The sequence below is a fragment of the Myotis daubentonii genome, chromosome 10 (genome assembly GCF_963259705.1).
Source record: "Myotis daubentonii chromosome 10, mMyoDau2.1, whole genome shotgun sequence".
NCBI classification, from domain to species: domain Eukaryota; kingdom Metazoa; phylum Chordata; class Mammalia; order Chiroptera; family Vespertilionidae; genus Myotis; species Myotis daubentonii.
Window position 1 is genome coordinate 74,260,351 of NC_081849.1, and position 25,460 is coordinate 74,285,810.

Genomic DNA, 25,460 nt, shown 5'->3' on the forward strand with positions numbered 1-25,460 from the left:
ATTTCTGTAAAGAGGCCGACATCACCGCCCCTTTACCTAGGAACCCCGGCACCGAAAGCGTGCATAGCCCAGGAACGATGTCGTCACCAAGGGAGGACACGAATAGAACCCAAATCCCTCGACTCCCCAGCTTGTGTTTCCCACTAATTGTGCTCCTTCCTTTCTGCTCGCTCAAGGGCAGCAGGTGTCCAGGGCTGGAGCAGGGAGCGGGCGCCCATAAGCCGGGCCCGCGAGGTGGAGGCTGCGCTCAAGTTCCCCGGGAGCCGCGCGTCGGCGCTGCCCTTTGTTCTGGCCGAGAACCATGAAAGCGGCGGCCACCGTCAGCCCCCGGGACCAAGAGCTGGAACTAGGTACTGCCAGTTGTGGCAACTCTCTCTTCCTCTGTTCAGGCCTTTCCTTTTCAGCCTCCCCCTTCCCGCCAGCCCGACACGCTGTCCCCACCGCCCCCCGCACTCACTGCGGGGTGTCCCCGGGGCGGCTGCACTGCGCGCGCCTTTAGCCTGAGCCCGAGCCCGCGTCCGGTCCTTAGGATGCGCGCTCGGGGGCTTCCTAGCGGCGCGAGCGTTTTTCGCTGGAAAATGAATGCTAGTCGCGCATTACGAATGTGTTGCAATGGTTAGGAACGTAAGAGGTGGGAACCGGGTCTGCGCAGCTTCTCACGACAAAGCGGCCTTTAGACAGTAAGCTTGGAGCCTTTCTCTCCAGCTGCGCGCCGCACGCAGCGCAGCCACCCCCGGGGCAGCGACCTCCCCGCGGAGGATGCCGTCCAAAGCGCGCGTGTTTACACTCCTCCCCGACCTGGGGGAGGAGACAGGCGCTCCAGGACCCCGGGGGACTCCTAACCGTTGCTCCGCCCACGGGGCGGGGCGGGGCCAGCCCAACGGCCGAGCCTGCGCAGTGGGCCTGGTGGCTCAAGGGCGCCGGCGTACTCGGAGTCCCAGAATGCAACGAACCGCGGGGGCGGGCTTCCGCCTTACCTGCCGCGAGCTCAGCCCACCGGCTACGACCGCTCTCCCCCTCCCCCGCTCCCGCCGGCCTCCTTTCCGCAGTGAAAGGCTACTTCCTCTCGAAGCACGTGAGCAGGAGCCGTAGCGACCTCAGCCTCGAAGCTCTTCGCGTCCTCGCTCGCTCTTCCTCGCCCGAACTATGCCTGACTCCCTTACCGGAGTCGGGTAGGGTACGCGAGAGCGCGCAGCCCTCGGAAGCCGAGGCCGGGGCCACCGGGTCGCACTTCCGCCTCCCGGGCTCCGGAAGGTAGAGCGCACGCGCTCCCGGCGACTCCGGCGCAGTTGACTTCCGCTCCCACTGTGCTCCGCGAGCCGAATCATGGATCACACTGGTAAGGAGGCGGAGGCAGTGGGGGGTCCCGGTACCAAGCCCCCTTGGCCGGCCTGGGACTGGTCGCCTAGCGGGCACAGGGGGGTTGTGCTCGGCCTGCAGCGCTGGGGTGTGGCGGCGAGAGAGGAATCTCACGGAACCCGCCCCGTGCCCGGCCAGCGCCTGCTGCTTCCCGGCCTACCCTCCGGTGTGGTACCCACAGCCTCGGTGCCGGCAGTAGCCGCTGCTGCTCTAAGGTTCCGCTGAGCTCCGAGCCCGAGCTGCGGGCGGCGCGGGCCCTGCCCTGCCTTCTGGGGACTGGCGGGTAGATTGCCATCTCGGAGCCGGGGAAGCCTCGGGGTGCTGGGGAGTCGATGCGCGAGCGGGCGCCGGAGACTTCCTGCTGTCTCCGCCCGCTTTGCGCGGCTGCTCCCGCGGTCTCCGCCGGTGGTGAAGTGCATCCCCGGTCCTTCGTGGACTGGAGGTGGGAGAAGGGAATCGGAGGTGGCTTTCGGAGTGATACTCGGGTCAGCTTTTCCACCCAGACCCCAAGCGTGCTCTGTGCATCGGCTGTGGTCCTTACTCATCATTTGGGTACATTTACAAAGGAGAACTTAAAGTCAAGACGTTCGCATCCCTTTCTCCACGTAATGGCTCCACTCTTCGTTATGTTGTTTTGTTTTGTTTTGCTTTTGCTTTTGCTTCCTTGTGGCATTTGGTTTGGAGTTAAAAAGCGCTCCGTAGAGTTGTGTCAATCATGTGGCAAGGAGGGAAAATGGGCTTTTCCCTGTACGAAGTGTTGGTTGGGATGTCTTCAGTGATCCAACAAATATATTTATATGCCAGATACCTGTAGGCCTGGAGATGGCATGATAGAATGGTAAACAAGACGGAGTAAGTTATTGCTGTCGTAGGGGTTACATTCTATTACAAACTTTAAAGACCCCCCAATTTTACAGATCGTAAGTTCTTTGAAGACAATAAGCGGATGCTGGAGTGAAGACTGACTAACTGGGAGGGCCCTTCAGAAGGTCTTTCTGTAAGGGCTACATTTATAATTTGATGACGAAGCCAGCTGTGGAATAAATCTGGCGGACAGCAAGTACAAAGACAAGTAGGAAAAAAATAGAGAAGACCAGTTTGCTGCAGCTTAGTTATTATTATTAGCAAGAGGGAAAGAGCTCTAGGCTGAGATTGGAAAGGAGGGTTGGAGTCAGCCTGTGCAAGACTTTGAAGGCCATTGCAAAGATTTGAATTTTAAGTGCAATATGAAGCCATTGAACAGAAGTGAGGAGAAACATAATCTTTTAAAAGTATAATAGGTTCTATGGAGAATGGTATAAGAGAGGGAGGTAAGAATAATAGAAAAGAGACAATTTAGGAGGTGATTGCAGTAAACTAGAAGGGAGGCTTGGTTTAGTAAAGGTGGCTCTGTTGAGTGAAAACGGAAATGGGTAGATCCAATAAATATTTCGGGGTTAGTGCTTAAGCACGTGCGGATGGGCTGGTTTGGATGTATGTGAGAGAAAGGAGAGATGCCTATGTTTTTGGTTTGAGTTGGGGAAAAACGTGGGAGAAAAACAAGCTTTTTTTAAGGGGTAGAGGTGATTCATGGGAATTTGGGAGCAAGATTTTGGACTGCTAAGTAAGAGATATACATTGAGAGTCATACAAGGGGAGATGTCAAAAGAAAGATTTGAGCTGAAAAGCACGTATTTGGGACTTGTACTGCAGAGTTGATATTTTAAGATATGAGGATGGACAAGATCACTTGAGGAAAGGGAATACAGAAGAGAGGAGGTCCTAGACCCCAGGCTCTAAGGAACTCTCATACTAGTTTGAAAATACAGACTTGAAAGTCTGGAATCTTGATGTTAGAGTAGTAAACATCCAAGGTTAGCAAAATAAAAAGTTGCTTAAGAAAGTGAATGTCATCCTAACATGAAAATATTCACCGATGAGCTGACCACTTAAAAAATTAGTTCCTACTAGATAATCCCTGCTGCTTAACAATAGCTTCTTTTCTATTCTTGTAGTTAATATTGTTATATCCTTTATGTTTCATACCAGGCAGCAGTATCAAATGCTTATATAGATAGTGATTACAAAGCTTACGAAAGAATCAGGTTTTCATGAAATTCATAAACTATTTGAGTCACAAATAAAGTCATTGGCAAGTGAGGAAATACCTGTTAGCCAATTAATTGAAGACATGACATGGTAGGCATCTCAGAAGAATGATTTTAATAATAAAGGATTAAGAGATGCCCTTGAAATTGATGAAGCCCTAGAATTTATACAGAAATGAGATTTTATGATCACGCTGAAAAAGTCAAACATATAATGAAGGCTAGCTACCCTGTGGTGCCCTAATAGAATTTTGCTGGTAAAATTACTCTAAGAAACTTCTAGTTAACACTTGATTCATTCTTTGCTCATTCTAAGAATTAGCACTTAGTTGTAACTAGCCTAAATTTTGTAAAGTATTTCTTGGTTCCTTTAAAATTCTAAATCTACTTAAAAAAAACCCCACCTATATAATATAAAAGTGTGATTACTTGTTAAAGTGGGTTTACCTAAAATGGCCAGTTATATCCTTAGTTCTCACTTTCTTTGTAATATCCAAAGACTTTTGTTATTATGGGCTTTGTGTTTTTAGTTGTCATATTCAAAAGGAAATTGTTCTGTATGTTCTGATTCTTAAACCAAAAAACCCAAGACAACCCAGAATGAGCAGGCAGTGATGTATTAAGAGGCAGCAGGCTCTTGAAAGTATTGGTAGACTAAGCAAGTATCAGTAGTGACTTCAAGTGTTCAGGGTGATGTTGTCAGAAGGACTTGGAATGTTGGCATTTTGATCATTCACCAAGGTAAAACCATTAAGAGTCCTTTAAATATCTGAAGGGAAAATTTGAACTGTTAACTCTCTGTCTACAACTTGCTTTTTAATTATTGGAAAATTAGGAATACCTTTGAGGAAAAGAAAAATAATTCATTTGTCATATATGTCTTTTGGCAATTACATTGCTTGTAGGTAGTTATACTTAAATAAGCAGCTAATGTGAAAGCAGATGAAATAACATTATTCAACTCAACATATTTAGTGAAATGTTGAAAGTTGATCAAGTTGGGTTTATCTGAACTCAAGATTTTAGCTGTCCATGTAATTACTTTTCCATGAATTTTGTAAGTAATAGTAGAAATGAGAATGAAAGATATTTAAATTATTAAGGACCTCTTTTGAATTTTGTTCTACATATTTTCAGAAAGAGTATAAATCATTATTGTGAATTTAATTTGTAATCCTACTAGCCTTGTAGGTCATTAGTTATTTCTAAATTTGGCTTTACTGAATGTAATGTCATCAGCTTGGCTGTCAATTTTGATTGTACTATCTCCTATAGTGGCAGTTAAACAGCCTGTTCAATAATTTGTCATGTTATAAACATTGCTATTTTAAAAAACTATTTTTAGTTTCATTTCCTACTTTGTGGTACTTCCCTTCAAAGTAGGTAAAGGTATTTTGTTGTAATAGCTTGTCATAGACTTGAAAAGGTGACTTTTAAGCTTCAAATGGAGTTCTATGAAATAATGCTACTGTTACTCATGGGATGAGTTAATTTATTTCTTAGTAACAAGTAGGGACTTAGAACGTGTCAGTTGTTTAGATGTAGTGGAAGTGCAGAAACCTTGCATCTTCCTAAACTAATTTTCCATTACAATGCTGATTAAGAATAAGAGTCATATGTGAACATACAGAAATGTTATGGCATGGATACATTATTGCATCTTTCTACTAGTAAATGGTATGACAATTTTTACTATGTTTCCATATGCGTTTTAGAAAAACTATTTTACACTTAAGGTAATAATCATCTTCCTTAAACCAAACTTCAGGTCGATGCATTATTTACTTTTACCATTGTCAATGTTAGTTTTGTGTTTTCAGCTTTATTGATTGCCCTGATGTAGATTCAGTTTACTAAATTTATTGAGTGCCTACTTCGCATGTTTGATGGAGATGGGGATGCTTTTCTTTCTATTTCTCCTCCTTTCTCTTTTTCCTTTAAAATATCTCTCAAGTTACTTTAAGACAGAAATGCTTATCTTGGGCTTATGAAGGGTTTTATGTTTCTATAAACCCCTCTGGAATTATATGAAAAATTTTATTGTCTACATTTTTAGGAAGAGTTTTATAACTTTTGTCAACTTTTTGAAAGGTTCCATGTCTCAAAAAGCACTTCTTTGAAGGGTTTATCCAAAATAGAGAAAATTAGCACTTAAACTTACATAACAAAGTATTTAAAATCTGAACCCAGATATTCAAACCTTGATAATGATGGGTATGCTGCTTTAATACCTGTAATAGAAGAATCTTCAAAAAGAAAAACTAACAGAAATTACAACTTTTTCCCCCCTAACATAGACAATGAGTTACAAGGCACTAATAGTTCTGGATCATTGGGTGGTCTTGATGTTCGAAGAAGAATTCCTATAAAGCTCATCTCCAAACAAGGGAACAAAGCCAAAGCTGCACCTCGCACACCAAGGACTATAAACAGAATGCCTGCAAAGGCTCCACCTGGTGATGAAGGTAATTTGGTTAAACTAACAGGTCCAGAAGTCTTTTTGTTGTATCCATTTCCACCAAATAATTCATGTGATTTTGCTTGTTTATACATACCTTTTAAAAATCTTATATATTCTCTTCATTCCTCAGTTTTACTGATGTCTCATTGTGGCATTTTGTATTTTTCTGTCCCTTCATAAATACAGGTGGGGCAAAAGTAAGTCTATGGTTTATGATTGTTTGTATTGAAAATAATGCAATAATTAATAAATAATAAAATAAAAGTAAAGTAATATTAAAAGTAAAATTGTCCCCCTCTCTCCTCCACAACTAGTCTCTCCCATAACTTGTCTCCTCCAAAATGATTTGCTATGACATTTTTATATTTTTTCATGTAGAACTGCTCTTTTTTTATATTATTTTGCCTTCTTAGTACATACAGGTATACAAAATAGGTTTAGATATTTCATTTATCAATAACTTATGTAATAATTTTTCCAAATTTTTGCTGTTAAAAACAGTGTTTCTGTGATTATCCTTGTACATATACCTTAGTATGTATACTTTGTAGAATTTAAACTTTGCATGATTTGGGCATTTTAGAACTTCACATATATATTATCAAGTGGCTTTTCAAAACCAGTACATCATTTTATGCTTCCATACACCAATATTGGTACATACTATTAACCTTTCAAAAATTGTTTTTTTATGCATTTTTAAAATTATGAGTGGGATTGTATATTTTTCATAGTATTGGTCATTTCTTTTACCTAGGAAATTTACCTGTTTATATCCTTTTCCAATTTTCTGTTTGATTGCCTTTCTCTTGATTTTTATGAGTTCATTGTAAATTAATAAAATTGGACCTTTGTCATATATTATGTATATTCCCCATTTGTCTTGAATTTTATATATAAAACTAGAGTCCCAGTGCATGGATTCGTGCACATTGAAAGTAAATTAATTAGAAGGTGGCCAGCGGGGCGGGACTGGGCGAGACAGGCTGGACACGCCTTGGAGCCAACCTCCTGCGGTCCCTCCTGGGGCAGCGCTGGGACTCGAAGGGTGTTTGCGGAGTGAGCGGGGTCTCTCCAGCAGGTGGGGTCCCTCCAGCAGGTGGGGTCTCTTGGCCAGACCTGCAGGGATGGGGCCGAAACCGGCAATCCGATATCCCCTGAGGGGTCCTGGAGTGCAAGAGGGCACTCTGCAAAGTTGCTATCGTTTGGCAGCTCCTGGGTTGAGCATCTGCCCCCTGGTGGTCATTGTGCATCATAGCTACTGGTTGGACAGTTGCTTAGGCTTTTATATATATAGATTTTTGTTAAAGAAGATTCTAGGTAGCAGATATCTAGTCTTTTCTGTTATGACTTTTAGGTTTTATGACATTCTTAGAAAGGCTTTTCCCATATTCCATGGATATAAAACAGTTTTCCCAACTTACCCTTATACAGGGTCAGCAAACTCTGGCCTGTGGGCCAAATAAAGCCGTGCCCATTCATTTAAGTATCGTTTACAGCTACTTTCACAGTACATTGACATAGCTGAATAATTGCATATATAAGTATTTAATTATATGAAATTTTACAGAAAGTTTGCTGACCCCTGCTTTGGAATATTATGGATGATATGTATTTTGTTATTTAAAAAAGTGGAACCTGGGTTTATTTATTTTTTCTATAAAACAGCCAGCTATGTGTCCCAACTATTAAAAAAATCTATCTTGTTGAATTGGAATCCCACTTTTATCATATGTTAAAGTTCTATTAGTATTTGTATCTATTTCTAGATTTTCTATTCTAGACATGTGTCTATTCCTTTTTTAGAATCAAATTGTTTTAATTGTACCTTATATTATGGTTCCTTTTATTATAGAATTTCTCTCCCTATCTGAGCAAGTATTTGAAGTCAAATGTTATAAATCCGGGTAGTAGAACTTAGGGCTGCTGCTGCATTATCAGTAACTAGATTCTCCCCCTTTGGCCTTTTTGTTTCTTAAAAACTACACAGTAATGTACATATCTTGTAATAATCCAGACAATACAAAAAAGCTAAAATCTCCCTTCTACCCTTTTCCTGTCAGGTAATCCCTTCATCTTTTCCTCTCCACCCAAGCCCACGTCCCTTTTTAGGGGGTACTACCATTACCAGTCTCTCTCTTAATAGAGCAAACTGAGGCTGAAGATAATTTTTGGATACATTCAGTTCACCTATTTGGGGTAAAAATTGTTCATTGTCCCCCCCACACACACCTCCCCACGCCCTCCCAGGCATTGTTCAAAATATGGAGGTCTGGGTGCCAGTATGGTACAAATATACAAATATATATGTGGTTTAATGATAGATGGCAGTGCTGATTGAACTACTCTGAAAAATGATAATGTACTCCTATAATTTCATTGGCTGTTGTTCTCAATAATTTTTTGAGTTTCAGATAAATAAGAAAAATTGATTTTTTTATTTTGAGTTTTAGATGACACTGGTTTTTATAAGGTACAGATGGGCCATATAAGAGCCTAAGTTCACTCAGTTGTAACTTTCAGGGACACTCTGAACTTTACATTTGGTTGGAGATAATTAGATAGCATTACACTGGATTGTCTATATTACCTTTAAAAAAATCTTTGCATTGCTGTGTGTGTATGTGTGTGTGTCCGTGTCCATCTGTCTGTCCTGTCCTGGTTTGTGCTTGTGTGTTTGTATACAGGTGCTGTAATTTAGCCATTTGGGTAAAGTTAAAAACGTGTGTGTCTCCCTACTCTGTTTACCAGTTCTAGGGCCAAAAGAGTTGTGAGAAGCCTAGCATTTTGGAGGGATAGATTTGTCTTCTCAGTTTTACTTTAGTTAATTGGATTCTACCTAGACTCCCTATCAGACTGTTCATTTGGTTCTTTTGTATGAGATGAGAGGATTACCATCAACCTTTTCAATAGGTCAGAAAAATTAAGTTCATGCAATCTTCATATTGCTATGCAGTATAGGAGAGTATACTTGTGAATAGATATGATACGACCTTTTCTGTTTGGGTGATTAACCAAGGAGTCATTTTTTGTTTTTTTGTTTTTAAATATGTTTTATTGATTTTTTTACAGAGAGGAAGGGAGAGGGATAGAGAGTTAGAAACATTGATGAGAGAGAAACATCAATCAGCTGCCTCCTGCACACCTCCTACTGGGGATGTGCCCGCAACCAAGGTACATGCCTTTCACTGGAATCGAACCTGGGACCTTTCAGTCCGCAGGCCGATGCTCTATCCACTGAGCCAAATCGGCCAGGGCCAAGGAGTCATTTTAATTTAAAGGATGAGGTATCAATATGTTGATGTTTCTAAAATCAGGCTCAGTTTAATGCTGAAGAAGATATCTAATTTACTAAATCATAAGATGAAAATGTGCAGAATTTTTGTGTTTCATTATATCTTAGCTTCTTGCAGCATGATACTTTTGTAGTAGGTTAAAGTAAATGATATACTAGTATATCTTGAAAATTTGTGTAAGAAACGATGACAGTAATTAGTAAAGTTTTATACTAGAAACTAAAGTTTGTTTCTAGTATAAAACTAGAAATGCGCATGTGCATGAAATTCGTGCACATTAAAAGGGAATTAATTAGAGGAAATATTTTAATATTGCTATTTGCCCTTTCTCTATAATAGAAGTGTCAGAGATGAAAGAAAATTAGTAAAATGTATATGAAAATCTCCCTCCTGTCAGAGTCTGGGGCGTGCTGTGGGACCCAGAGTCAAGTCCCCACCCACCCATGTGTGCCTCGAAATCGCACGAGACCCAGACCTGGCCAGCCCCACCCCCCTCAAGCCCTGCCAGGTGGGGGGGCGTAGCCTCAGGTGGCCCTGCCTCAGGTCCCCCAGCCCTGACGCTGGGGTGGGGTGGGGGGGCCACGGTTTCAGGTCCCCCGGCCCGGCCTCAGGTCCCCCAGGGTGGAGGGCATGGCCTTAGGTCCCCCGGCACTGGGGCAGGGGACGCAGCCTCAGGTCCCCCGGCCTGGTGTGAGGGCATGACAACCATTTGCATATTAGCTCTTTATTGTATGGGATAGTTGGGTCAGTAATAAGAGCACTTGAATGGGAATGAAGAGATCTGAGGTCTGTTCCTAGCTCTGCCACTTACCTTCTCCGTGTTGTTACAGTCCCCTTACTACAATATTTCCTATTATGAGGTGAGAAAGTTGGACTACATGATCACCAAGATAATTCCTAGCGGATGTTGAAACTAGTCTTGATTATCTTGTTCATAGAAGAGCTTTGAAAAGAATCAGGGAACAGGTCTATTTTACCTTGTAATGAAATTTTGAGATATGAAAAGTTAATAAATAACCCTTTCTTTTCTCAGAAGGATTTGATTATAATGAAAAAGAACGGTATGACTGTAAAGGGGGCGACCTGTTTGGAAATCAACGAAGATTTCCTGGACACCTTTTCTGGGACTTTCAGGTATGACTAAAATAAAAGCATTTATTAGAACAATAAGATATTTTAACTATTTTATTAGAGCAATGGAGAATATATAAAGAATGGCATGAACTTTTATTATAGCTGTATCTTTCAGCACACACAACTCATTTATTAATGTCCTATTACCACCATTTCAAAAAATAATTTGAAACAATTTTTACTTAAGCCAAGTAAAATAAAAAAAATAAAAAAACATGTTAACACTATTTAAGAAAAAAGAAACAACAAAAAACTGGTAGCACAGCCAATAGTGCGGAATATGTGAGGATATCAAGAAACTTTTATTTCTAATTGTTTTAACAACATTTATACAATTTAAATTCATTGTGTAAATGAATTAAAAAGGAAATGCTTAAAAAGGAAATTGTAATTATATCATTTCAACAGATAAACATCCTAGGTGAAAAGGATGATACACCAGTTCATTTCTGTGACAAATGTGGATTGCCTATTAAGATCTATGGGCGAATGGTAAGTATAATTAAATTGAATTCTATTTTCTAAATGTGAACATTTTTGTAGAGGTAAGATTCTGAAATTTAAGTAGATAGGTTTTTCACTATTTAATGACTTAAGTTTGTGACATTTAAAATAAATGTGAGGTTCTGGCTGGGTAGCTCAGTTGGTTAGAGTGTTGTCCTGATATGTCAAGGTTGTGGGTTTGATACCCAGTCAGGTCAGGGCACATACAAGAAACAACCAATGAATGCATGAATAAGTGGAACAACAAATCGATATTTTTCTCTCTCTTCCTCCCCCTCCTCTCTTTCCTCTCCCCCCCCAACTCCCCCTCCTACTACCTCCCTTTCTTTTCCTCACTCTCTAAAATCAATAAAATAAAATGATTTTTTAAAAAGTGAAATAGCTAAGGGAAATTTTGGGATAATAATGCATTTTAATATAATTATCTTGACAAACTCTAGAATTGCTTGTAAAGTACTAATTAAGGGAACTAACTTCTGAAAATGAAATTTAATTTCTTTAGACTGTTTGATACCTGTTAGTTTATATTTATTCTGTTTATTAAGGAAAAATGCTTTTTTCTTCTTCTTTGATACAATGAAATCAGTTACTCATTTCGGAAGGCTGTAATTTTTAATGTAAAACTGAATCAATTATATTTTTATTTTTGAGAATTTAATAATTAAAATAAGTTATAACCCTGACTGTAATTTTATAGTATTTTTGACATATTCTCCTTTTTAAAAAGGTAGTTTTACATTTGTATTTGGGAAAAAAAATTGAATTCAATAATATATTTGTGATGGTAGAGAGCATTGATTGTGCACTGTTGCTTTGCTGTATGACATAGCTAAATAACCGTAATGGGCTGTGCGCTTTAAAATGGTCTAACATCGTTTTTCTACATCCTGATTTATTTTTAGATTTTTATAAATTTATTACAGTAAGGCTAACTGGGAAAACTGCTACTTATGTTAAATGTGGGAGATATTTGTTATCTTAGTGCTTTGGAATAATTTGAAGAGGAACAGGATAAGGTAAAACATGGTTACAACATTACTTTTCAGGAGCTTTTAACCCATAGGGACCATGATGAAATTCATAGGGTTTATACCTTCAGGAAGTATAAGTGAATGTGCATGTATACATTTATTGGGCCAGAGTTTTCATCTCATTCTCAAAGGACTTGTAACTGAAAAAGGCTGTTGTTTTTATATAATTAGTACTTAATAAATGCTCACTTTAACAAACAGTTCTCAAGTGTCTATGTCTAGGTTACTATTCTTACTGTTATTTTTTAAAATATTTTAATTTGTTCTAAAATGTGTCACTATATTTCTGTTTACAGATTCCATGCAAGCATGTTTTTTGCTATGACTGTGCTATTTTACATGAAAAAAAGGGAGATAAGATGTGTCCAGGGTAAGATCATCATTAAATTTTTAAATAATAAAGCTTGTGCTGTAAATTTATAATCTTGATTAAAGGTCAATGGCGGGATATCAGATGGCTGCTCTCTCTGTGAGCCCAGAGTTGGCCTTAGCCTTCTCCTTAGGGTAGGGCTCGGTAGCTGTTACCAATTAATTCAGATTGGCCAAAATGACAAAATATATTTGTCATCACAAAATTTGTTATAAGCCAAAAATAGTAATTTTATTGTTTTGATGGGACACTAGAGGTAGTATTGCATAGTAGCAATTGAGAGTAGCAAAGACTTTGGAATTAGAATTCTTGGGTTCAAATTCATTTTCTGCCATTTGTTAGTTATGTGATATAGACTGTTTCTTTATCTATAAAATGGAGCTAATAATAGCACCTGCATCCTTGGATTATTATTAGAATTAAGTGAGTATATATATGGTACCTAGCACATAGTAAGTACATATGTAAGTATAAGCTCTTATTTATTACCTTCAAATCTGATTATTATGTCTTGAGTGTATCTTAGAACACCAACATGACATAGACTCAGATCTAAGTTATAAACAGCTACAGGTATTGGTTCATACTGATCTATGAATGGTTTATACTGGAATGGCGTTGATGGGTCCAGATTAAATTAGGAATTTGATATTAATATGGAATCCTTGATAGAAGGCTTGAGGAATTGAGGAAAGCTTTGAGAGGAACTTCCTTGTCCTAGATTCCTTCTAAATGTGTTAGAAGCTGTCCCAAGAGTTATACTTTTTTTTGGTTGATAGCAAAGCCCTAGACAGTTGTAAGGGATGATTTCCTTTTATGGTGTAGGCAGTTTAGCATCACTGAGAGAGAAAGGATGATTCATTGACAAGTCATTAAAACTGATTTTCTTGGCATATTTCTATTAGCTCTTTAAACTCACAGATTGCAAAATCTGTAGTATGAGTGTAAAGAATATTTCTTCCCTAGAATTATAATTTAGAAGAATTATACAATTAAAAGTGCATAATGTAACTCCAGTAAGCACCTTACCGGTTGGCCCTTAGCTACTTAGAACATAAGCCTATCTAGATGAACAGACCCAAATCTGAGAAGTGTGTCAAAAGACCATTAAATGGAAGCCTATTAGTATCAAGGAGTGCTAGCCTTACAGCAAGTATGGAAATAATAGACTCAACTCAAAAATCAAGAATATAAAACCATGTAAAGAATGTCAAATTACCTGGCATACATATTCAATAATAGCTTATAGTTATGTAGTGTTCAATGATTAAATACTGTCATTTTCATTGTTCCATTGATCTTAAGGATATCTCAGATGAAGTAGATATAAAAACATTGAATTAGGTAGAATAGATGCTTTAACCCATTTTATAGATGAAGAAACAAGACATTAAATGACTTCTCCAAAACTACAGAGCCCGTGCTAGATCCCAGTTCTTCTAATTCCTAGTTTAGTCCTCTCTCCACTATTTCAGAAGACTCTAAAGGCAAGAGTGAGTGAAATATAGAGAATGAAGAATAGTTATAATTTTGACCCCGAGTTGTTAAAATACTGAGTTTAAATTACAATTTAGAAAGTGCTTTACAATTTAGAAAGGCAGGAATATGCAATAACTCTTTAGTGGTAAATTTGACTGACCATCCAGAAAGATCCCTTCCTTAAGAGACTTGATAGCCAGGGTTTGAATTTAAATTTTGTGTTGATTAATGTTAAGAACCCTGATAATTAAGATGATCTTACTTGTTTTTGTAGTCCTTGTAGCATCTTCCACTTAGTGTCTTCCACTTAGTATTATTTCCTCAGAAAATTCTTGTTGCTCAATAAATATGGTACAAGTTTGAATCCATGATTATGGCATTTGGTTTGTGTCCCTCCTCACCCCCTTTTTTAATAAGTGGATAGAAAGCATAGACTTGTTAGAGAAAATCAGATAAATTCTAGGTCTTGGGCAGAATAAGGTCTTTTTTCTTTTTCTTCTTCTTTTTTTTTAAAATATATTTTATTGATTTTTTACAGAGAGGAAGGGAGAGGGATAGAGAGTTTGAAACATCGATGAGAGAGAAACATCGGTCAGCTGCCTCCTTCACACAACCTACTGGGGATGTGCCCGCAACCAAGGTACATGCCCTTGACCGGAATCGAACCTGGGACCCTTGAGTCCGCAGGCTGATGCTCTATCCACTGAGCCAAACCGGTTATTAGGACAGGTCTTTTCTTAAAACATATTCTATTTGATACACGTTCAATTTTTTCTTGTATTGAGAGTTCTGAAGTTGATAGAAATGCTGATGCTTAATAGTGAACAAAAAACAAAGTGGGAAAGGTTAAAAGTTCACTTACAGTATAATTTTTAATTGTGAACTTCTGCAAATTTCCCATAAATTAAAAAATAAGCATATCTTTGAAATTAAGTGCATTATTTTTAAAGTCCTTTAGTAAATCAGTTTTTTTCTTCTTCTCATTTAGATGTAGTGATCCTGTGCAGCGAATTGAGCAGTGTACACGTGGTTCTCTCTTCATGTGTAGCATTGTTCAAGGGTGCAAGAGAACGTATTTGTCTCAGAGAGACTTACAGGCTCATATCAACCACCGCCATATGAGAGCTGGAAAACCTGTTACCCGAGCTTCACTTGAAAATGTTCACCCTCCTATTGCCCCACCACCAGCTGAAATCCCTGATCGTTTTATAATGCCGCCAGACAAGCACCATAGTATGAGCCATATTCCGCCAAAGCAGCACATCATGATGCCACCACCTCCTTTGCAGCATGTTTCACATGAGCACTATAATCAGCCACATGAGGATATTCGTGCACCTCCAGCAGAATTGCCCATGGCTCCACCTCCACCTCGTTCGGTCAGTCAGGAAACCTTTCGTATTTCAACAAGGAAACACAGCAATTTAATAACTGTCCCTATTCAGGATGACTCAAGTTCAGGTGCTAGAGAACCACCACCTCCTGCCCCAGCACCTGCTCACCATCATCCTGAATATCAGGGTCAACCAGTGGTATCGCACCCTCATCATATTATGCCTCCACAGCAACATTATGCACCACCCCCACCTCCTCCACCACCAATAAGCCATCCAATGCCACATCCTCCCCAGGCTGCAGGCACTCCTCACTTGGTTTATAGCCAAGCTCCTCCTCCTCCAATGACCTCTGCTCCACCACCAATAACCCCTCCCCCTGGACATATCATTGCCCAGATGCCACCTTATATGAATCATCCTCCTCCAGGACCTCCCCCACCTCAACATGGTGGTCCACCTGTTACTGCACCCCCTCCTCATCATTATAATCCTAACTCTTTACCCCAGTTCACTGAAGATCAAGGAACTCTGAGCCCTCCATTTACACAACCAGGGGGAATGAGTCCTGGTATATGGCCTGCACCAAGAGGGCCACCACCTCCTCCACGAATGCAGGGTCCACCTTCTCAAACCCCACTTCCTGGACCACATCATCCAGATCAGACAAGATATAGACCATATTATCAATGATAAGAGTATTTTGAACTGAAGATATGAAAAAAACTTATGTGTAGTCAATCTTTTAATTAAGCTTTGACTGTTCTGGGAAGGAAAAACACCTCTTATTGAGGTGGCTATGAAACACTTAGGGTCTTATAAAATGGTTTTAAATCTTCATCTTAGGATTGATTTCAAATACTATACTGTAGTGCAGATAAGTGGCTCAGTGGAGCACAGCTATATTTTAACAACTTTGTTCCCCTAGTGTGGTAAATTGACCCACAGGTGACCATTTGTAAAAAAATTGAAAATTTTTATTCCACTTTGAAAGGTGTTGCTTTTGTTAAACCCAGTTTTGTTTTTCTTGTGATACATTTTGTTAACCTGTGTAAAAGGATTAAATTTCAATATGGTTGTAAAAATGCTATTTTTATGTGAATTTAAGTGCAACCACATACTGTTTTTTAAAACCATATGTTTTACCACTAATTTCCCAAGTTACAATAAAATCCTAAAAGTAAAAATCTACTAGAATTTACTGTAAGGCAGACTGTTAAATGATAGAGAATTACTTCACAATTTAGGCACTGAAATTTTGAGGTATATTAAGTATATAATGCACTTCACTTGGATGCCTTTTCATTTTAGGCAATTCAGGGGTACCAAAATATGTTGAAATTCCAGAGATATATTTATGTTTGAAATATTAAAGGCATTAATACTCATTTGGAAAGATATGGCCAAAGTAACTGACTACAGTCTCCAAACTGTTAGGGGATGCTGTTATTCATTAATGCTTTTTACTGAGTGGTTGGAATCACATAATTCATCACACTTTTTAATCTTAAGTAACTATATAACTGTCTAAATGGTGTTCTTTAGATGAAAGGTGTTTTACTCTGCTCATTGTCTTTAAATATTTAGGGTTGAATAGGCTATGTAATTCCTCAGTTCATGTTAGAGTTTGATCCTGTGCTTAAGTGTGGTCTTGTTTATTGGAGTTTAAATCACAATTTGAATGCCATGGAGGAATTTGAATACTGTATTACTGAAGGACATTCTTGTAGCCACAAACTTGCATTGCTCAGGTTTCAGTACTGTGTGATAAGGTTTCTTTCTCTAACTTGAAATTTAAAAACTATTAATGATTTTCTTTTTCTCTTATTGGTTAAGTGGTCTAAAACTTGGGATATTTTAGCATGGAGTCAACATGAAGACTACCAGATGATTTTGTATTGGAGAAAAATAATAACTAAATTGTGAATTTCAGTGCTTTATAAGGTGCCTTTAGAGTCAGCCTTTGCATTGTAGGGGCTTGTTATAGTCCAGCTAAGATAACCACTCAGTTTCTACAGAACTCACGTACACTTCATTATTCTTAGGATATATTATTACATATCCTACGAGTAAACCCCTGTGAAGTATTTCCTTCCCCCTAAAATGGTGCATAATATAAACATGAAATATGTAGTGTGCAGATACCATTTATTGAATAGTTTGTAGTGTATACATTTAGAACATTTCTTTTTGACAAAGGGTGAACTAATTGCTATTTACCACTTAATTCAGTCAGGTACAGGCAAAACAGTTTCTCATTTTGGATAATCAGATGCAAAGTCATCTATGAACCTAAGAGTTGAAGTTAGAAATAATACAAATGGCCATTTCAACCATGACCAGTCGAAAATAACGAATACGCTTTCTTTTAACTGACTTTCCACACCTATCAATTAGAGAGTCCAAGTTAATGTGATATTTCTAGTGAGAAAATTTTGTTACTAGAAGCATGGGAGTGAAATAGTGTGAAAAGGTGGTGGGAAGTACTTCTGTCATATTACTGTAGGTACTTGGACTGGTGCAAACTTGATACCCTTTCAAGCCTCTATTTAGTAGCCGTTAAAAATCCTATATTTGTTTCATGTAATAAGAGAATATCCAAATTTTTTGAGAATAATCTCGATTATTTATGAAGAACTCTTCTGTTTTATTGAAATTCGCTAGAGTTGAATGTGGTTCTGAAACCACTTAGCCTATGTATTGGACAAAAAAATTAGTATCATGATAAAAGTACACATGTTAAGAATTCTCATAGGCGTTTAAAAGTGATTATTTTCAGTTAGATTTAAGAAATATAAGTTATGCAGGGAGGCAGATCAGATGAATGTGTCGTAGCAGACAAATTTTAAATGTGTTAGACTTGAATTCATCCAGTTATTGTTTGAACGGGGGGGTGGGGTGGGGGGGGGCGCTGTAGTAGAAGGATAACAAAATTACTGTTAGTATTTCTTTCCTTAAAAAAGATGTGAATTCCAGCTTTATTTCAGGGAAGCCTTTGAAACTATAATGGACATAGTTCTAAATTAAATGTATGTATGTTTCATTATATTGCTCTTAAGACTACTGAGGTGGCAGTTTAATTCTTAAAAACAATAAAATGGAAGCATAAATACTATTTTGCCTAAATGAGTTTTTACCTAATGATGACACATTTGGGAAAATGCAGAATTTTTCATGTTTTCATTGATAAACTTTTATAGTAAAATTAGATTCACTTTTAGAGATCCAAACCAGAAGTTGAATGTTAAATTTCTTTAGTGGCATGTTTGTTCAGGATATTATTTAGTATTTGGGGAAGTAGTTTCAAAGGCCATAAAAATAGAGACTCTATTTTTCCCTGTAAAAACCACTGACTCCAAATTATTGTGTAAATACTCACTAGGTAACACTGAAACATAAATGGAAAAGATACTTGCACATCATTTTAAGCTCACGTGGGGAACGTACCATGTGAAGTACAGCACACAGAGCTGCTTTAGGCTTTGTACTATACGAGTGTCTTTCATGCACCTTTCGGAAAAGCTCTGTAGTCCTATCATGAAAAGTTTGTGAAAGTCCTGTAAATACATGGAAAAAACTCACAAATATCTAAAACAAAAGTATGCATTGTAATTATTAGTTAAGCCATCAAATTGATATATTGATGTTGAAGTGTGACATAATCACATTCAAACATTTGCTGAAGTGGATGAATTTTTCACTGGTTTGTAAGAATAATCTCTTGTGGCCTTGAAACCAAGCAGAATTTACTTAATGCAATTTATGCACAATCTAATAAAGCATTATTGGATATTTAGACTTAAGGGGAGAGAGGGGTAAGCCAGTTAAAATACTTGGTAGTGATACTAATAAAAACATTTGGATTTTGTTTTGATTTATGCTCCTTTTAATTTCCCAGCATTGAGGGAAAGGGTGTTAAAGTAGAATTCTTAAAGGAACATTTTATTGTTTCTTCCATCATTGAGGGAGAGTGTTAAAGTAGAATTCTTAAAGGAACAATTTAGTGTTAAAGTTTTATTGTCCTCGCTTTAAGAATTTTTAGGCATTATAGGATCAGGATTGAAATAAACAATGATGGGTCATGGGTTTAGCTCTCACAATTGGACAGGACCATGTCTTTTTAAAAATCTAGTGTTTTGAAATGTTAATCTATTACCCCAGAATATCCCATTTCTATTCTAAGTATTAGTAGGCACCAAGTCTCATACTGCATTTAAGTCCATTTCTTATTAATCTATTTAAAAATTGTTCTTTGCCTTCAGATGAAAAATCCTGCTCTCTTTTGGTGTTACTTTTAAAACCTCTAATTTCTTGTTTTAGAATTTGTACTCATTTCACCCTAGCTGTTTTAGCTCTGGATAGAGCATCGGCCTGCGGACTGGATAATCAGATGCAAAGTCATCTATGAAGCGTCCTGGGTTTGATTCCAGTCTAGGGCACATGCCTGAGTTGCAGGTTTGATCACCAGTAGGGGCCGCACAGGAGGCAACTGATCAATGATGCTCATCATTGATGTTTCTATCTCTCCCTCTCGCTTCCTCTCTGAAATCAATAAAAATATATTTTAAAAAATAAAAGTATTTTGTCTTTTGTTGAGAAAAGATGAGGGAGACAAAGAGGTCAGTCAAAAGTTTGCTTTAAGAATTTACACAAGACTAGCATTGTAGGTATCAAGAAGTGGGTGACCGGTGGAAGGATGTATATGTATACGTACAGATGTATGTATGTATGTGTGTGTGTGTGTATATATATATATATATATATATAAAAGCCCAAGCGACTGTTATGACCAGTTGACCAGAAAGACTGGTCGCTATGACACACACTGACCACCAGGGGGCAGAAGCTCAGCACAGGAGCTGACCCCTGGTGGTCAGTGTGCTTCCACAGCGGGAGCGTTGCTCAGTCAGAAGTTGGGCTCATGGCTGGTGAGTGCAGCTGGGCGGCAAGAGCCTCTTCCATCTCCGCAGCAGTGCTACTCAGTGGCAGCAGCAGCAGCAGCGGCAGGTGCAGCGGGGAGCAGGAGTGGCGGGGTGCCCAGCCCCAGCTCGGGCTCCTCCCCAGCTGCCTGCCGCTTTGGCACTGCTACATCTCTCGGGGATCGGACCAAAACCAGCAGTCCGACATCCCCCGAGGGGTCCTGGATTGCGAGAGGGCGCAGTATATATATATGTGAATTGTATAAATATATAAGAAAATACGTGAAATATAAATTATGTATATACTAGAGGCCCAGTGCACGAATTTGTGCACGGGTGGGGTCCCTTGGCCTGGCCGGCGAACGGGGCTGATCGGGCCCTCTAGCTCAGCCCTGATTGGGCTGCTGGCCAGGGGTTGGGGGAAGGAACGACCGTGGGAGGTTGGCTGGCTGCGAGAGGTTGACGGTGGGAGCGCACTAACCACCAGAGGGCAGCTCCTGCATTGAGTGTCTGCCCCCTGGTGGTCAGTGTGTGTCATAGCGACCAGCCAGTCTGGTCATAACAGTCGTTTAGGCTTTTATATATATAGAAGATGCTAGACATGGATATATAATGAACAAAATAGGTGTAGTCCTTGCTCGTTAGGAGCTTACATTCTAACTTATCTAGGAATTATTTGTGGTAGTCATCCCTAAATTTCCTCTAAAAATTTTTATATTCTCTTTCAAAGTATAGTAGCCAGAAAAAAAATATTTTTAAAATGTATTACCAACACACACTATAATGAGAGGAAATTATTAATTCTGGGCATTAATATGTTTCCTAATAGCTTTTCTGGGTACACTTGTACAATGCTAAATTAGTGACTTTGGAACAAATCTGTAGAATGCATCTATATTGTTCCTGAGTTTAGTCCTGCCTTGTACTAGGCAGCTTTAGTCAGATTTTAATTTCTTTTTCTTTTTTAGACAGGTTTTAATTTCTTTTGGGAGGTAATGTTTCTAATGGTTCAGAGCCTGGGCTCTGGAGTCGGACTGTTTAGACTGAATTCTGGCTCTACTACCTCTAACTATATAACTTAGATCAATTACTTATCCTCTTTGAGTCTTGATTCATTTTGCTTTTCTTAAAAGTGAGGATAAACATAGTACCCATCTTTTAGGGCCTATTTTGAGAAATGAATTGATCCTAGATATACTTTAAAGGTGGAGCCAGTAGAATTTCCTCACAGAATTCTTAGCCTGAGCATCTGGAAAGATGGATTTGGCACTAACAGGTGGAAAAGGCACTGGCAGGGCAGATTAGGGGAGAAGAGCATAGGTCACTTTTGACATGTAGATGTCCAGATGAAGATGGCAGAAAAGTGAATGAAATATTCCACTTTTCTGTTCTGGTTTATGCAGCGTAAAGTCAGGCTTGCATTTAAAACATTCATTTACATGTCTGTGGTAAGTTACTGTGCTTAAACAAGGTATCAAATGCTTAAATTATTAGAAAATGATATTTTTAAAGTGTTACTTTCCACTTTAATTCGTGTTATTTTTTATTTTCATATGTTCAGCAAATAAACTTAAAATGTACATAAATTCGCAGTTAAAATATTTAGAGAAAATGATTTTAAAGATAAACTGCTTAACATGTATTAGCGTCAAGCTTCCTTAATTTCAGTACTGTGTCTGTCTCTTCACAAGCTTTTCTGTCTCCAAGTTGAATTACTGGATCTCCTCTCCCCTTCCATCTTGCTCTGAGTTATGTACGTTTCATTTTTCATCTTTCAACATGGTCTCTTGGCCTCTTCCTAAATCAGGGATCAGATTTTTGGACTAGTCAAAAAAATTTTTCCCCAGTATTTGCTCTGAGCCAGGCAAATAGAGGCTCAGTCCCATGTATTTCCATTACTCAATGCATATCCATCTTAGAGGCCTCACACAAAAAGACATGTAAGGGTGAGGATAAGCGAACGTTGTTAAGGTTGAATGGCCTGTGATGGGAGCATGCTAATGGGCGTGCTTGTTTCAGCTCTACCGTATGATATTTTGTTTGGCAATAAGAGTACAGAGGGCACCTTTGCTTGAGAAGATGTAGGCATCAGTGACAGTCCTATATAAATAAGGCTTTTTTGCCCCATTCCCAAGCCAGATGATCAAGTAAATAGGCCCATGTTTTTAGTTTTATTCCTGCCTTCTATAAAGAAAGAGCTCTTAGCAAAAATAGATACAGAGACAGAGCAGCATCGAACAGACTGTCAAACTACAGCGGGAAGGCTGGGGAGGGTTGGGGGGTGGGTAAGAGATCAACCGAAGGACTTGTGTGCATGCATATAAGCATAACCAATGGACACAAGACACTAGGGGGTATGGGAGGCTAGGGGAAGGTCAAGGGGAGAAAAAAAAGGAGACATATATAATACTCTTTGTAATACTTTAAGCAATAAAACAATTAAAAAAAGAAAGAGCTCTTAGCTTGAGATTCATTGGGCATCATATATAAATGTATATGTGTATGTTTATCTTTTTTCCTAAAGCCTGAAGGGTGCATGAGGCTCTATAAGGTGTCCCTTAACTCAAAATTTAAGAAACATTGTTATAAAAAGTGTTGACGTTCTAGTTTTTAAAGAGTAGCTATATAAATAAACCTTATTTTTACCTTTCTGTAATTGGTTTTAAACTCCAATAGACAAGCCCATGCAGTAAAGACACTAATAAAGGATGGAAGTTACTTTGAGAGCAAATATTTAAAGGCGAGACCTAAAACAACTGAGACCACATCTCCCATTGACAAAGTGGTTTGATGTTGAACAGAGGGCACTGCATCTTTTTTCTGTTGGTGCTGATGTTAAATTTCTCACTGTTACATAAATACTATTGTTTGCACCAAGAACAGTGCCAGTGAAAAAGACAAGTATGTGTGTGCTGACTCTCATTCACCAGCTAAACGGAGCTGCGGAGCTGTTATTCTGCCCTGTGAGTTGCAAAAAAATGACCAGCAGTGAAGAGAGAGTCAGACTTTCCTCTGCTATCTTTTCTTTCCTCCCAGGAAGATCAGGAAGGAGGGGCTACCCATCAAGTCTTCTCTTTCCTTTTTACCTTCCTGCCTTTTCAGTGTTTATCTTCCATTTGCTGACACAATTTTCATATTTAAGAGGTGGGGGGGAAAAATAAGGATTTGCTTCAAAAGCTAGTTATGAAAAGATTGTGTCTAAATCCGGATAGGAGGCTGGATGCTTTAAAAAGCTATAGTGATAATGACAAAATCTGGACAAAGAAGTCTCATTACAGGGGGTTTAGATGATTCTCGTGTAGCAAGCTTCCAGCCAGACCACTATAAAGGGGACTCGCAACAAGCGTATTTCAGAAAGCAAACAAGAGATTTAATAAAACGACACACCTACTGTACAAATTGATTTTGTTAAGTGGAGCTGTATTAATTACATACTGTATGAAGAGTATAAATTACAGGATTCAAAGCACTGGTGTAATAAAACATGCATGAAAGTAGTTTGGATAGAAATCTGTCAGTGCTATAAAAATACATATAAACACAATTTCTTCCTTTGATAAATCTACAAGCTTATAAAATTAAGAGTATTTACATCATTTTATACTACATATGTGAAAAAATATACCAAGCTAGAACAATCTTGTTCCAAAGTTTGGAACATAATTGTGTCAAATAACAATATTCTTCATACAATGTATGAATACATCAATAACTTTCTGGGTATAAAGTTGTTCTGTGTGTGACGGTCAGAGGAGTATCCCTCTGGATCATATTTTGGTTAGAATTTCGTTTCAACTGGTACCTGGAAGACAAAAAGTTCTTGTTTAAAACCAACTTAAGTTCTATCCCTTTCAATAATCATGTCTTGTATTTAAAATGTAGTCAATCTTATAAACTTAGGGTTAGGATTGGACCTAGAATTTGACAGAATCATCACATTTTTTGTCTTGAATGTTAATAAAAACCTTTCATTGCTACTTGGTTAACGTAAAACCATGTGACACCAGGTAGTAACATAACTATCTTTCAAAAGCCCGATTTAACTTAAAGTAACAATACAACTTGTAAATGTATTTCTTCACATTTGTTTCAGGGGGCACACAAACTTCAAGGGGCTATGTGTGTTTGTTGAACAAGTACACTCAGCTTTTACATAAGTCACCCCAGGAGGCCTACCCCTGACTCTAATGCAGCGGTTCTCAACTTGTGGATCGCGACCCCTTTGGGGGTCGAACGACCCTTTCACAGGGGTCGCCTAAGACCATCGGAAAACACATATGTAATTACATATTGTTTTTGTGATTAATCGCTATGCTTTAATTATGTTCAATTTGTAACAATGAAATTGGGGGTCACCACAACATGAGCAACTGTATTAAGGGGTTGCAGCATTAGGAAGGTTGAGAACCACTGCTCTAATGCAAAGAGCTGACGTTGAATGTTTCTTTTTGTAAATACAGATAAACAGGTATAAAATGGTGCTGACTGCATTCTATTGGTTCTAAAGCTTTGATCAGGCATCAGGTTTAAATTCTGTTCCTATACTTTACCCTCGAAAACTTGGTGACAACTCTCAATCCAGCTACCGGGCAGAGGGTTGCTGGTAAGGCTCTCTGATTGGTTCTACAAATGTAAAAGTCACCAAAGAGCTGGTACCTGATTGAAATTAAACTTTGAAGTACTGTAATCCTTTTTCATCAAAATATGCAAAACAGCATCATGGATTGTTAAGAAGAATATTGAGTCCTTGACTTCATCATCAAAAAACTCACACCGTGCAAGCTTCTCAATGAAATCATCTGAAGAGAGAGAAGAAAGAATAATTTTAAATTTTAGTGTAAATTAATTTTAAATTTTACTTACATTTCATAGGTGTTTGGTTAAGTGTTTAGGGTTTGCAACGGTATGACACCAGCGTACCATCAGTAAGTACAGTGTCTTCTGGAACTAGAGGATACCTTTCTAATAAAAGTACATATTTAATGCCCTAAGGTAAAAAGACTGAAGGAAAAGGTTTAAATGAGTAAAACTGCCCTAGCTGGTTTTTCTCAGTGATTAGAGCGTCGGCCCATGGACTGAAGGGTTGCGGATTCGATTCTGGTCCCGGTTGCAGGCTCAATCCCCAGTTGCAGAGTCAATTGATGTGTCTCTCTCACATCGACGTTCCTCTCTCTCTGTCTCTCCCCCTCCCTTCCACTCTCTCTAAAAATCAATGGGGGGGGGGGGCGGAATCTTAGGGTGAGGATTAACAACAACAACAAAAAAATTAGAAAAACTTTTAGTAGTTCTTAGAAGAAAATCAATCCACTTTCTTTTCGGCAGGAGCCTAGTGAGTTAATCTCCCCAGTAAATGGTTGCTGCATCAAGTGTGGCTTCTTTTTACAAACTGTGATTCTGCCAAAATAGAGCATCTGCTCATGGACCAATGACATGCTGTAGTTCTGGATGGCCAGACCTATTATTTACCAGTTATTTACTGTAACCCA

General features: G+C 38.8%; 2 protein-coding genes across 6 annotated transcripts in view; one reads left to right on the plus strand and one right to left on the minus strand.

The window, feature by feature from the left end:
• CBLL1 (Cbl proto-oncogene like 1) lies at positions 1-18,170 on the plus strand. 4 transcript variants are annotated; one of them, XM_059655698.1, is made up of 6 exons: positions 1-350; positions 5,744-5,911; positions 10,237-10,337; positions 10,746-10,829; positions 12,169-12,242; positions 14,710-18,170. In XM_059655698.1, the coding sequence occupies exons 1-6, from the start codon at positions 302-304 to the stop codon at positions 15,746-15,748; spliced, it is 1,515 nt and encodes a 504-aa protein (XP_059511681.1). In that variant the 5' UTR covers positions 1-301; the 3' UTR covers positions 15,749-18,170. The 4 variants fall into 4 exon arrangements, with proteins under 4 accessions (XP_059511681.1, XP_059511682.1, XP_059511683.1 ...); XM_059655699.1 differs by having other exon boundaries at positions 10,240-10,337; XM_059655700.1 differs by lacking the exon at positions 1-350 and adding an exon at positions 1,200-1,339.
• Positions 18,171-23,322: 5,152 nt separating this feature from the next.
• The window catches only part of SLC26A3 (solute carrier family 26 member 3), a 40,388-nt gene continuing 38,250 nt past the window's right edge, over positions 23,323-25,460 (minus strand). For both annotated transcript variants that reach the window (XM_059712814.1, XM_059712815.1), the window contains 2 exons: positions 24,631-24,773; positions 23,323-23,776 (listed from right to left, as the gene is read on the minus strand). In XM_059712814.1, the coding sequence (XP_059568797.1) occupies positions 23,753-23,776; positions 24,631-24,773 (167 nt within the window). In that variant the 3' untranslated portion in view covers positions 23,323-23,752. The remainder of the gene's footprint in view (positions 23,777-24,630; positions 24,774-25,460) is intronic.

Excerpts from the sequence above, each read along its gene's own strand:
- CBLL1 (XM_059655698.1), top strand. The coding sequence starts at position 302 with ATGAAAGCGGCGGCCACCGTCAGCCCCCGGGACCAAGAGCTGGAACTA. Across the intron at positions 351-5,743 it reads GGACCAAGAGCTGGAACTAG|ACAATGAGTTACAAGGCACT; the intron begins GTACTGCCAGTT and ends CCCCTAACATAG. Across the intron at positions 10,830-12,168 it reads TTAAGATCTATGGGCGAATG|ATTCCATGCAAGCATGTTTT; the intron begins GTAAGTATAATT and ends TTCTGTTTACAG.